The sequence below is a fragment of the Synchiropus splendidus genome, chromosome 1, assembly GCF_027744825.2.
Source record: "Synchiropus splendidus isolate RoL2022-P1 chromosome 1, RoL_Sspl_1.0, whole genome shotgun sequence".
In the NCBI taxonomy this organism is placed as follows: Eukaryota; Metazoa; Chordata; class Actinopteri; order Syngnathiformes; family Callionymidae; genus Synchiropus; species Synchiropus splendidus.
In genome coordinates this window covers 45,479,177-45,493,646 of record NC_071334.1, presented here as the reverse complement: position 1 = coordinate 45,493,646, position 14,470 = coordinate 45,479,177, and the positions used below count along the sequence as shown (strand labels likewise).

Genomic DNA, 14,470 nt, shown 5'->3' with positions numbered 1-14,470 from the left:
AACATCTGTTGATGCAGCCTGGGAAGCCTCTGCTACACATTAGCAAACCTTATCTCAGTGGAGACTTGCTGAAATCATTACACTGAATGCGACTTATATATCTGATGAAGTGGGTTCTCGCTCCTCTTGTTTACTGTGATACTGTGTATGTATGTCAATAAGCGTGATGCCAAAACATTTCTGTCACTATTTTCGCCGCATTTTCACCACTAACCATCCAGTACGTGCACCTTCGTATGGATAGTTGTGGCTTTTTGATACTGTCATCCGTGAACACACTGAATTTTCCTTTGATCATGTCGACTGATCATTGTTTTTAAACTAGTTGGGTTTGATACTTAGCACTGTATTAGGTGTTTAACTGAAGCTGTGTTTGGACAGTGGACAATGTGAAGTAATATATTGACAGACACCTGTGGATTCACCTTAATGTTTGTTTCAATTTTACCAAAAACACTCTTCTCACAAAATGTGTGCGTAGTGCAGCTGTGATTCTGATCTGTTAGCATCCTCTCTGGCAACCTTTTTACCGGTCTACTCTTGACCATTTGAAAGTGGCACCGGGGGGTATGAAGTTGCCACTTTGAACTGCCTCTGCATGTTTGTCTGCTTGCCACCGTGATATATCTCAAGTACTCCTACTATTGTCTGTTAAAAACACTCGTCTTCCTGGAAATCATGGGCCCTTCTCCTGTCTCTTCACTGAGCCTTTTCCTCTTTTCAGAGAAACTCTCCAAAGACAGCTGTTTCTGACTCATTTTACGAGCTTGCGGGTTACGTTTTGGCTCTCAAGTGACCGAGGCTTAACCAAGAGAATCCGGTCATTTTTCTAAACAAAAGGTTTTTCAAAATAAAGGATCATTCAAACTCATTCAAACTAATACATACAATGGAAATAATTCTTTCTTGTGCGGCCTGGTACCAATTGATCCACGGACAGGTACCGGTCCCCGGCCCAGGGATTGGGGACCACTGCTCACTCATATTAGAAAAGATCCTCGTACAAGACATTTATAGTGCGAGTTCTCAGAGGTTGAAGAGTTAAATAACTGAAAGTCAAGACAAATATGTACTTTATATTTATTCAGGCTTAAATGGTTAGTTCAAATAGAGAAGCATAAATGGTAGAAAAAAAAGACAACTCTGGTTCATTTGCCCTTTTCTTCAAAATGACACAAAAATAAATAAATTTGGAGAAAGTTCAGGCTAGTAAGGCTTGCTCTGTTTCGTTTCCTCTTTCCTGATGCTCTTCACTTAAACATACTCTTCTCGTGAATGTGAGAAGCTTCGAACCAATGTTTGGCACAAGTCATTCATATTTCCTACTGTGCCGATGTTCTTTCATAATTTAAAACAGTAAATAATATATACATTGAATAACAATATATCTTATTTATTTCTTAAAAAATAGACTTGTCTTTAACAGTCCCAAAAATGTCTCCCCCCCACATCAGTGCATCGCTAAGATCCAATTTGAATCTGTCCAACTGGTCCGCCGCTGTTCTCAAGTGTCCGTGACCCTGCGGTCAGCAGAGCTCTTCACGGTCGATCTGTTAAATCATCTTGGTTGAACCCCAATGGGCAGGAAGTGAGTAGACGCGTGTTTCCTCCTGGTCTTCCTCCCCCTCATCGGCTTGCCATTGGCATTGAGTCCCACAAACATGTGCTTCTTCTTGTTGCGCCACTCCGCTGAAGCATATGTGTTGTACTTGTTCTCCTCGATGCGTTCAATTAGACGACAGTCTGGGCCGAAGTCCCTCTGTGGGGAAGAGACGATAGCAGTGATGATGGCGTCACAGAATTGAAAGATTGGCTTATTTTCGCTTCAAAAGGTCCGTCACAAAATAATGGCTTCATTTTTTAGTGGTTTTTCAATTCTCATTTTTGAGCAGCGGCCATTCGGTTTGAGAGGTGATGCATTAAAAGTCGACACGCTGTGCCTCAGTGGTTTCATCCCTGCAAATATTAAAGCAGGTAGCTTTAATGTGATTTATGACCACTTTGTGCAACACTTTGGGATGTTGAACTTGTACATTGATCTTTAAGGAGCTTCTCAAATATGGGGCGCCAAATGTAACAATGAAGACACCTGTTTTTTTTCCTGATTTAGCATATATTTGTTACATTTGAGACATTACACTTTAATGGTACCTCCCATTGTTTCATAGTTTCAAGTGTTGAAACTAAATCTTAAATCTAAATCTCAGTTTTAAGGATTTAGACGCCCCCTTCTGCTCCTCAGCTCCTCTGCAGCAAATCTCCACTTGGAGGAAAGGGGTGTGTAAATCCTTAAAATTGAGATTGAGATTTAGATTTAGATTTAATATTTAGGTTTTGATTTACATTTTATAACCTACAGAGCCACCTACAGAGAACAATGGGATGTAACATTAAAGTGTAGTGTCTGAAATGTAACAAATATTTGCTAAATCTGTGAAAATATTGCCAAAGATCTCTGTTGAATCAGGAAAAAAAACGGATGAAAAAAAAACTAAGAAAAACTATGAAAAAACTATGTTTACTGTGAGCATATGAGCAGATCCACTGCAGGATGAAGTGAGTTTAGCAGGAGAATCTGTTCACCTGGGATGCGATCTTTCACTTTTGTCAAGGGTAAATAAACGTCACTCAAAGTTGATTCAACTTAAACTTTGCCTTTTTGGAAACAGTTTGGATGTGGTTATAGGGCCGATTTCTAAACTCTTCCCAGTCACCACATGACACCACACAGAGGTGCCATAAAGGTTTAGTTGAAAGTCGTGTTGTGAGCGTGTCAGGGGCGAAGAGGTTAACGCAGCATGCCAAATCATAAAGTTTCAGGCCTTTTTTCCTGCATAAGAACCTCACGACACGTTTTTTTTTTTACGACGTCCAATTACATGCGTGACCAAAGACTGGTAAATGTGTTGAAGATGCTCCGAGGGTTAAAGTGTGGAAAATGCAGCTGCATCCTGGTAAGTATTGAAATTCTTTTGAACGGTTTACTAGACCTCATTGATCTTAATCTTGTGAGGTCCATCCTTCCTTCTCAAGAAGCCCAACACAATGGAAAGTATAGGAGAAGCTAACAGCAATCATAACTAAGTCACCAGCAGGTATGAATCTGACACAATGATTTCATTTGATCAGCAGCGGATAAAGAAGCCACTGTGTAAACCCATCAAGTGTAACTGGACGCTGGCTCTTCGGCTCTGTGTTGCTGCGGCTAGTGTTGCAGTGAGCACAAGACGTCATGGGAATTCAGTTTCAGGCCATGCAACAGAATGCCTCTCTTTCTTCCTACAGTGTGTCATTTCATCTGTGGTGTGGCTCCAGAGAGACACGTTGAAAGTTGGGTCTTTCAAAGCAAGGAAAGCAGAAAAAGGGAGAGCTAGAATGAGTTGGGAGAAGAGGAGGGAGCGAGAAATTGGATGAAACAAGGGTTTTTCCCTTGGGGGGGAGGGTGCTGAAGTAGAGTTGACAAACTGGAGGATTGTATTTCCTGTTTGTATGGTGGGGGCACCTTTCGTTTAATAACCGCATTTTCTGATTCCCAACTTGTGTTTCTGTCTGTGGATGCTGTGGTTGATCGTACGCTTACCGCTCCGTACAGCTCCCCCTTCTTGCTGATAGCCAGGTAATGGTTACTGCTAAGGCCCCTGATGGCCACAACTCCCACGTCCACTGACTTGATCTCCAGGACGCCTGGGAAAGACAGATAAAACATTTTGTCAGGCTGCTGGAACAGTGACTGGGTTGCAGTTTCCTTTCTGCTGAAAACCACAGTGTAGAATCTAAGCTAGCGCGTTGTTCCACTGAGACTAGGGATATGGACAAAAAAAAGTTATCGCGATAAATGTTGTCATTTTGGCGATAACGATAATTCTCGCAATAAATACATTTTCATTCTATTCCATGTGTTGGACACTACAGTCTCTCTTGAAACTGTTTTAGGATGAAACTTATTCGTGGAATTTGTCTCCAACATCATTATTTGTTTATGTATAAATATAATAGTTAACCAAGTGTAGTAGAAATGTTTCACGTCTCTGGTAGAAGCTGCTGGTGTCTGACAGACTGCTCTGCCAGCTTTATTTAGGGGTTAAATTGAGCCGTCTGTCTGCTGTGTCTCATGTCTCTGAACAGTTGACTTGAACTATGGACCAGTCTGGACACATTTCCTAGATGCTATTGAAGAAATATTAGAAATCATGTGAATAAATCATCATTTAGTCATATTCTATTCTCCAAATCATTATTTAAACTGTCAGTCCCTTGTCTTGTGTGATGAAAAACCTTTTCACAATTCTCTCTCCCAAAATGGTTGTTTTCCATTGCCTTATTGAAGATGTCACTAATACTTTGACCGCTTTAGAATTTGTTGATGGTCCCTAACTGATGCCGGGTCATAGCATTAGCGCTGCCTGTGAGAGTGTGTCCGCGATCAGTGATCCCTAATGGGGACCCGGAAGAGGACGCCGCCGCCAATACCGGAGCGGAGCAACTATTTTCACCACGGTGTTTGTGTTTATTGTGTATATAGTGTACGATAAGTTATCGCCCTTCCCTAACAGAGACTGAAGTCCATACCAAAATGACATGGTGGCCGACATGCCATGTCACTGGAAAGGTCCAGTAGGTTCAGATGCTACTGCTCTCTGAAACCGTTTAGTTCCAAGAACTGTTAGTCATGATCTTTGTGAGCATGTTTTTAAACACAAATCTATTACCTCCTCCAAGAAATGCTGAAACACTTATCAGTCAGCACAAATAGGCTTGAGTCAACGGAAATATTTGGTCTGTGTATAAGGGATCCTTTCAGTTTCTTGTTATGTTTTCAGGCTTAGCTTGAGATAGAAACAGGTAGAAGCAGAGATTTTCTGTGACTTTTTTAGACTGGAAACGCAGATGTATTAAGGGTCACTTAAACTGCCATAGGGGTTCATGTCTATTCAGCGCTCTTGGCAAGGGTACGCAATTTCCAAAATTTGTTACAACCCCGAGATTCAGCCGAGGGAGCGGAAATCATCTCAGTTTCTTCTTCACAAGTGAGCCCCAGTGCTGCCCCCTCCACTAACCCTGTCTCTGCCCCCATATGTAAGAGTCGCAGCTCAGATCAGCCTCTTGCCCCCTGCTCATTTCTTGGTTAGCGCTTGGGCTGCGTGCCCTGGGACCGAGGTGTAAGCCAGGAAAAAACATTTCTCCGCTTCATGTTTGTTTTTCTGACCAGGGGAGCTCAGGCAGGTACACAGACACGGTGTAAAGGGTCTTTTTGGCTGCCAGTCTGGCGAGAGGTCAAGGCATTCATATCAGTTTTCAAGCCTGAACCAATTATTGGTAAAAGCTGTGGTTGTCGGGCTCGCTCATCCTCAGCCGCTTACACCACGCTATAAAACTAACAGGGCTTTAGGAAGATTAACTAGAGGGGCCAGTGGAAAGTCAAGCCTCTCTCGCGGGATGAAGGGAGAATGTAATGGATGTGATACTCAATTTTAACTCGATGAACACGGAAGCAAGGTTAATTTAAGCCCCTGAAATTTCAACTACGAACTCACCAAAAAAAGAAATTGTTTCAAATAAAGAAGTTTGTCGCTGTCTTTGCATCCCCCGCAGCACCACCTACGATAGTTGCAGTATGTTTTGAGCCTCTTACTCGCTGGTACAAGAGTAGAAGCCGCAACAAAACACAAATCTGTTGGTTTCCCTCTTCCGTCAGTATGGCCTACGTTTCAGGTCGGTGATCCATCAAAAATAATATCCGTCTGAACGCCACTCCACCTGTTCAAACGGCTTCCTAAACTTGTCTTTGATGTGGTTTGTGGAAACCAAAGCGCAGGGCTCTTTATGGCCCCTTTACAAGTTACCAGAAGCAGCCTGTCTGCCTTGCTGTTAAAAGACCTGACTGCAACAAAAGGTTCAGGTCACCGCAGCACGGATTTCAGCTTTGATACGTCGAACCTGTTTTTAAGCCTGTGATGTCCCGTTGCATGTATCAAATTAATCATATTACCATGAATGAATGTTTTCATCACAAGGCAATTATTATTGTCTTTTGGAAATGTGTCCATGATTTGGCCTTTCCTGCCGCACCAAAACAACACAAACCTGCAGGTGCACGTGAACACATGCTCTGAGAGTAAGGATTCTAGACTGAGAGAAGCAGATATTTTATGAACCCATGTCTGATGTGGGTCATTTGTGTTGTGAAGCTGGAGCCCTTTCACATAGGCTTTTATTTAAATGTCCTCGCTTTCACTGAAGAACGCTTGAGAGAGGCTGCGAAAGTGTCACCATTGTTTATTTTCCTCTATCATTCCCCTGCGTTTCTACTGCATTAAAACTGTGGTAGTTCACAGTGTGACCTGCACACAATGGCCAGCTGTGAGTGGGTGTCATGCCGCCCCTCTGAAATACGGCCGTCACTTTGCATTATGGTTCTTTGCTGGTTGATTCTTACATTTGAGACCTACATTATGGCGTCAATGAGAAGACAATGCCTCTTTATATTTATTAGATGTACAGTATTAGCTGAGTAAATTCACATATTTATCAACAGTCTACCCTTTTGTCACCTCTAATCTTGACCCGTGAATCCACAGCCACATAACCTCTTCACTTTGGTTGAAGTCTGCAGTGATATACACAGCTGACATCAGAACGGGTGGACAGACCAATGATACGGATCAGGGTGGATGGAGGCAAGTATGTGTTTGCATTTTAGGTCTGTGGAGTAACGGTTTTCACCTCTTCTGAACATATTTTGGTTGAACAATTGCTCTTGTTCTTTCTCTGCCACTCTTGAATGGCCAGCATCATGATTTATAAATCCAAAATGCTGTGTGAATATGATGGACCAGCTGGTTGTCAAGGCGTTTTGTTTGTTTGTTTGAGTTACTGTGATTGATGGTTGAGCACATGCATGACCGCGTCGTCCCTCAACCATCCGCATCATGAACGAAGTTTCAGAGCTGATTGAAAAACAAGCCTGTTTCAGATTTTCACCATCGCTCAGAGTATTTCAGACAGGGAACTGTTCAAAGTGTTGTGCTCTCCTAAATGTTTTTTCATGTATCACAATTCCCTGTGGTATCAGACGCCAAACCAACACACTGTGCCTTTTGTTTTCTCATGTTTTTATTATGAACAGCGTTGTTTATTTGCAAGTCCTGTGTTGAATTATTAACTGATATTTTCCTCATAATGGTTTTATTTCCTACTCAGACATGGAATCTCACCACTGTCTGTGTTGTTGGACCAGAATAGTGGCGTAAATTCAAAACCTACTGTGGTAAAACTCACTCGGCTTATTCCAGAATCAAAGAAAACACATTACCTTGTATTTAAGTACTGGGAGCCAAGATATAGTCTGAGGATTTGTGTCCCACTTGTGTAATTTGAGATCACTTTACAAAGTCGCGGCAAGGCTGCAACACGTTATATCACACGTGTTTAACATCAGCTGGAAGGAAAAAAGGAATTGTCTGCAATAACAGTCATGTGATATAGAGCGGGAGTGAAACACTGTTAAGATGGTCGAATTTGTAGCCTGGTAAACCACTAAGGCGGCCAGCTTCTGTCAGATCGACTTCAGGGTCGGCTGGAGTTATGTTTTCGGGCGGTGTGGTGCGGCCCGCGTCTGCATTTCACACATTTTTCATTTACAGTTCAGCTGCCAGAGTGATATAACCCAACTGTTGTGGTGTAAGGGCTGCAGGAGCAGAGTGATAACAATGACTTCAGGCTCTTTCTCGTGTAGTGTTTTGGCACTGAAACAGCGTATGTTGACCACATCAGCCCAGTGTTTTATTGTTAAAGACCTGCAGTAGTGAATGGAAAGACACAGCGATTGTGGGGACCTCTCATAGACATAACCCTTTCCCCAGCCTCTCACCCTAAACCTAACCATCCGAAACAAATGGCTGACCTTAACCAGGACTCTGAACCAGACTTAAACCCAAGTAAAATGACCCATTTATGATGGTTTCATCCTGACATTCAGACTTGTCCCCACAAAGCAAAATGGGTAGGTGCGTGTTCAAGAGTTGGTCCCCACAGGGATAGCCATACAAACTTGTAGGGACCCCTCATTGACACGCAGTAATGCTATCTCCAGCCACTCATCCTTAACTGAACCATCCAAAACACAAAGCAAAATGTCCTCACAATGTAGGTGTGTTTCCAAGACCGGGTGAGCACAAGTATAGCTTTACAAGGTACGCACACATGGTGATTAGCAGACATTCCTGCCTGCTTTGTTCAAACAACCTGGCAGAGCGTCGACTACCTTTGATGACTCTATTAAGTGCCTCACTTTAATGCAGAGAGCACGTGTGCGTAAGCGTGTATTTGATGTGAAACCGCGTGTGTTCACTTTGTGTGTAGCTGCGGACCTGGACGTTGTCACATCCTCACCTCCGACTGGCTTACCGACCATTAACTCTGCTTGCTCACATATGCTGGGCTCACACTGCACTTTCAACATTGAATTTTCTGGTAACGTTTTGCTAAAATGAACCGAATAGTGTGGGTTTGTCATCCACGAAGCTTGGAAAACCAGAACTGGATCATGAGGTGCGATGCAGAACCTATTGAAATTCGTTCAAGCAATGATGATACACAGTGTTTCTCATAAGTGCAATAAGTATCTACAATCTCACGCCTGCACCCTATTAATATTGTCGAGCAATATTTATTCGAGCAGCTGTTAAGGCATTGATGAGTCACACTCAGATTAGAGGCCCTTTTAATGACTCAGTGCTTGTATCTCCTCCTCTGTTCTGTCTTGGGGATATTCATGATCTTCCTCTGGAAGAATCCACCGTATAAACAGTGACAATGGCTGACCATCAAAACAATGGCGTCCAACCTAAATTCTCTGCAGAAAATAGTTAACTCCCGATGTTATTTTATTCACTGCAAAGACGCTAAGATCACACAGAGAAAGACTGTTGTTCAAGGTGGTGTCGAAACTGCTGGGGATTGAGGCTGTTCCGCCCACAGGAATCTGGCACTAGTTCTAGCCTTGCAACAGCTGACATGGTAATGGTACGCAGAGTGAACCGACCAGAAACTATCACGCTGAGATGATGTGGTCAGTCTAAGCAGTGGACGGATGATGAGATAGAACTTGTTGTTCTTGTTGCCTCGTGGCACAAATGCTTTACTGGAGAAGTCACTTAATACGAATCAGTAACAGCTTATTTAGTGGCAGTGTTGCGTCGGTCAACGGTGTTTATTGCTGAAATGCTTACTGCAGCGATTTGGAAACACAAACAGGCAACAGGTGTAGGAGATTTGCTTTCTTTGTTCCATGCTGAGTGACTGGTGTCCATCTGATGGCATGAGTCACGTAAACCACAGCCAACCACAAGCCGTAAACAAAAGTTTACTGACTCTTTTCTATGTTCTCTGGTTGCCCCTTTTAAAGAAACAAATTAGTGGAGTTGGTCTACTTTTCTCTCATATAATGTTCTATTATTTTAACTAAAGCAAAGGCCGGGTACAATAAGCTCCATAGTGTATTGTGTTCATTAGCCATTAAGACACTAAAATCATTTTAAAAAAGAATCACATTTGGTGAGCCGCCACCTGCTTTACTTTCTTAATAATCCTTTTTAGCATACTTTAGAAGAAAGAAACTAAATACCGCCTCCTCTTGAGATATTTATTATTTTAAATCACACAAGTTTGCAGACATTTCTTTGCAGTAGAAACTAGCAGCTTAGATCTTTACTTGTTACAAAAAAAAGGCGCTCTTATTTATGCCTGAATGGAAGGTCCATGAAGATGTCAAAGTACCTCTGAATGAAAAGTTATGCTGACACAAAAGTCTGGTACATCCCTACCACCTCATAACTCTCTTTTATGGGCCACACCGATACTTGTTCCCACGAGAACTCAGAGCAGAGGAGAAGAAGAGTTAGAAGAGAAGTGAATAAAGCAATATATTCATCCGTATTCCCAACCTGCATTTCCAACATGTAGTTATTATGCAAATAGCCCACAAAAACGGTGGTGTTTACGGAGGTTGAGAAACGGTCTGACCAATTCAAGGTAATGATGGATATGAAGACTTGTGTCTGCTTCGATTATAGCGGCCGTCCGCCGGCAGCTTTTACAATACATCTGGCTCAAGTGAAAATCCCAGATCAGTTAGCACCCTTCACCTCTAATTAACCAAAGCATGGCCTCAGATTCTGGGTCCAACAACAAACACATGTTTGTTTCACAGCTTTGGTTCAGGCTGTAAACGGCCTGTGACATTCTTAGCACCAGACCAAACAGGCGGCCGCTGGTCGATGAATGGGGCGGCCAGTAGAGAGTGAAGTTCAACACTAAAGGTTGACAACTTGATTAAAACTAGGGAGGAGATCCCTGACCTCAGACCTGGACCTACACTTCTTCATCACCTCTGACACCATCTAATGACTCCTATTTACAAGGTGACCCCCTGACCATCACCAGGCACAATAACCACTCCTGCCTCATTAGGTTTGCAATTGATGATTTCCTAGTTCTTACTGCAAATAACCTTGTCTATTTTTGTAATGGGAAACACCTGAGCATTTGCTAGAAGGTGCTGATGTCTTGCATTGGAATGTCTGATGTTTGGTGGTGTGAAATAAATGACCTCCAGTTTGAAATGTTTTTCATCCTAAGGTTAGACAAGTTTGAAGTAGTCAGTTAGAGGAGGATGATATAAGGTGTTCCGTTTAGTTCACAGGGTACAATTTGCTGAAGTACATTCAAACTACAACTATATCGGGGGCGGCAGCGTTACTGTGCAATTTGCTGTAAATGTATGTTTGTCGACACTGTTTAGCTTTTCCTCTGTACAGTCACCTGACAGGCCTGTTCCTCTCATGAATCCAAATATGAATGAGTGAATATGAAGGATTACCACCTGGTGCCATTGCAGTGAGTGACCCACTGGACTCTCATGCTCGGGTTTTTATGTGTCGGATCGGACTGCAGGCAAGAGGAGGAGGGTAGAGACGCTAATTGAAATTCCTTCAGCCATGTCTGGCAGAGCCGTGGTGTCTGAGTGGCACACACACGTATAGACACACGTGCATGCACACACACATATTCACTCTGGCCCTGGCCCTAATAAAAGTGGGCTTTGCCATATGGAGGCCATGTGCAAGACTGGCCTCTCTGTGCTGGAGTTTGTGTGCATGTTTGCAAACTCTCAGCAGGAGAAGCTTGTACAGCACCACAGACTGACCCGCAGACAGATGCGTTAGAACCCCGCGACATGTTCAGCAAGGTCAGCAAGTGATATAGATGAGGTTCACAAGTACTCCCGTCTGACATGTCGGGACATGCAAATGCAACACTTTAGTCGGGATATTTCACGAGACTACTCTTTTCATGACGTAGAGAAATCCATGGCAGGTAGATGTAGGACTCAGTTTTCCTCAAGATGACAGGACTTCTTCCCTCAGGCCATGCTGCTATTCTGGGCTCCACAGCCATGAAGCCAAAGAACTTCCAGATGTCTTGAACTCGTAAGATAAAGATGTGGGCTGCAATTGATGAAAACCGATTTTGTCCGTTATCGGTTAGAAAAGTTGCCAGCATTATGAATAACCTGCGTTTATTTTAGGTCGGCAGGTCATTTTAAGCACCTGAGTGAGATGCTGGAATAAAGAAGTAGACTGCATGTACTGCAACATATTTACTATTTTGTTTGGAAAACACAGTAAAATCACCTTTTTTTTTCAACCATTTAAATTCAGTTTTGTGCTGATACAGTGACTCGAATACCAATGAAGAAACGCAACCAGTTCCAATTAGACCGAGCACCCACATGTTTAGCATGTGCCCCTGCAGAACAATAGCAGCAAGATGTCTTGGTCCTTTAATAATACTTTCCTTTAATATCTTTCTAAAGGAATTCTACGTTTGTGTCGGATAATTTTAGCTGTTGTACTATTTTAACACCTCATTCATTGTGAGGATCCAAAAACTAACTTCAAATGGCACTGATATATTGTGTGCTCCACACTGACCACGACACAGCTCACGGATGTACTTACTGTATGGGTCGTCCTCGCTCTTGGTGCCGTTAACTTTCCCCTTCTTGTCAATGCGAAGGAAGAATTTCTGGAAGGAGAAGAGCTTCCGCCGCCGCACGTCTCCTTGTAGATGGTTGTAGCTGCTCCGCACGTGACGGCCCACAATCGTGGCAGACATGTTGACAGCCCGTGGCAACCTCGCTGAAGATGCAAGCACCGGAGCCGGTGAGGTGGAGAGTGGAGGGTTTGAGAGGTGAGGAGGGATCCCTCTGTGTGCATTGTGGGAGTCGGGCGACGGCGCAGACAAGGGTGATGAGGATGAAGGTCCCAGCAATAAAAGAACGAGTAAAATGGTGAGGGAAATGAGGTGTGAACGATGTGTGCAGCAGGCGCGGGAGGAGAACCAGGCGACCGGTGCACCTTGTGTCACTGTCCATCTACACATGGTAGTGGAGCTGGGAGAGCTGTGGAGGTGCTCAGGGGCTGGTGCATGCTGAGCTGGGTGCAGAAGAAGGGAGCAAGAGTGGGAGATCCCCTCCTGACAGGCGGATACCACCTCCTCTGTCTGGACCCCCGACCCCACCAGGACTGTCGGACCCCGTGAAGGAGACTTTATTGGAGCCACAATCAATGCTGAGCTTCAAGAGCTGGAACTGCCTTGGACCAACCTCTGCCGAGCCCTTCACCAGGCGAGCTGCTTGTGGCGGATCGTGGGCTGTTTATTCCCCAGCAGCTGGAATGTGCCAACATCCATAACTCAGATCACCTCGCAGCAGGAACAACTGGGGGCATGCCCCAGAGATCACTCGCCTCCTCCTTCCTCCCCTGCAGAAAGGGCTGCTCTGGCTCTCTGCTTGTCTTCAGACCTTCCAAACACTTGTTTTTGTACAATTCTGAAAATGCTGTGCCTGATCCAGGGCTCCAACGGGTCACATTATAAGTCCATTCATTCGGTCTATCCTACCCCACTTAGATATTCCTGACTCTTCCTCTCCACTCCAGAAAAGGAGGATCACAGGGAATGATTGAATAAGAAGGTTAAAAAGAAAAATCTGTTTCTTGTTAAATGTCCCAACAAGTCCGCTGAATTCAGGCCCCAAAAAGTTTGAAAGGTCCCAACTTTGTTGTTTTCCCCTCAGTCTGTCTGTGTTGTCAAACGTGTTAGAAGCTTCTTGAGTGTAACTGAGCTCGGGAGCTTTTTCCTCTCGTGTCCAGCCGAGTGTCCGTCTGTGAGCTGAGCCTCCTATCTCTGCTCCGTCTCTGCTTCTCTGAGTGCTGGAGCGGCGCGTTGCCTGTTTTGTTGGCCCCCTCCTCCTTTCCCTTGCCTCTCTCCCTCCTATCTCTGTCAGTGCTGCTTCTCTGGTTATCTGGAGTTTCTCCTGAGGTGAGTGAATTGTGTCTTTCCCTTCACCTTATTTATCTGCTGCAGCACCCACATGTCATCTCTTAGTGTAATTGGACGTCCATGAAAAACACTTGGCTTTGATGAAGGTGTGTTTGTGTGTGCGCATGCTGGAGTGCATGTGCGTTTCGGGGCGGGGGGTGAGCTGTCACACCCCATTTTCATGTCCCCTCCTCCTCCCATGCTTTTTAGAGTCCGCCCCTTCCACAGCCCAGCCGTTTCAGTTGAACAAACCCAAAAGAAGGAAATAAATCTTCCCTTCATCTCACTTTCCTTTAATCATGGGCTGCGACCTGTTTTCTTGTCCATTAGACAGTGAAGGATGAGCGGCATGTTTTGCAATGGAAATGATACAGGTCAGTAGCGTATATTAGATATGAAATGATATGATGTCATTTCATACTTTCATCTTTGAGGTGTAATGGCCTCTTCCCTGTATGGAGGTGTGACCCTCCACTCTTGTCTCCTTCCTATTAAATCCATTCTTACATGAGCCCAGACCTCCTGAACTGCCAGCTTTGTTTTAACCTGACAAGATATCTGCTCGATGACTGAGCTCCTTATCTCCCATCTCTTCATGAGCCACAAAAACCTGGAGGAAGGAGACCCAATATGGCATTCTGCTTCACTGACCCTGTTGTTTTGGACAATCGGCGGTCAGACTTTTGGTCCTCCTGGTTCCAATGGCGACTTCCACTGCTCTCTTCTGCAGCTGCAGCCCAAGCAGTGTCGTGTGGAGGCTCTTTTTTGTGGCAACACACCGTGATATTGGGTGGAGTTCTAGCTCTATTTATAGATGATATCTTATGCATTAGTAAGCATCACGCTGTGCCTCCAGATCACCGTATTGTCTTCTGGATGAACGAGAATGAACCTGCATACTGGGTGTTTCAAGAATCTAGGTCTGCCGTCTGGTCCAACATTGTTTAATTTCCTTTTCCACATAGTCAGACAACAGCCGTGTCTCCCCCGGTAGCGGCTCTTTTTTCACTGCTACTTGCTGTTATTTGCCGTTCTGCCCAAATACCTCAAGTACGAATGAGCCACTATCGATGGGTATTATTATGGT

The 14,470-nt window shown here is 44.1% G+C and overlaps 1 protein-coding gene across 1 annotated transcript; it reads right to left on the bottom strand.

The window, feature by feature from the left end:
* Positions 1–1,205: 1,205 nt before the first annotated feature.
* On the bottom strand, positions 1,206–12,618 carry fgf10a (fibroblast growth factor 10a). The gene is made up of 3 exons (XM_053887546.1): positions 12,021–12,618; positions 3,581–3,684; positions 1,206–1,759 (listed from the first exon to the last, which is right to left on the bottom strand). Exons 1-3 carry the CDS (start codon positions 12,442–12,444, stop codon positions 1,559–1,561), a joined length of 729 nt encoding a protein of 242 aa, XP_053743521.1. The 5' UTR covers positions 12,445–12,618; the 3' UTR covers positions 1,206–1,558.
* Positions 12,619–14,470: the final 1,852 nt, after the last annotated feature.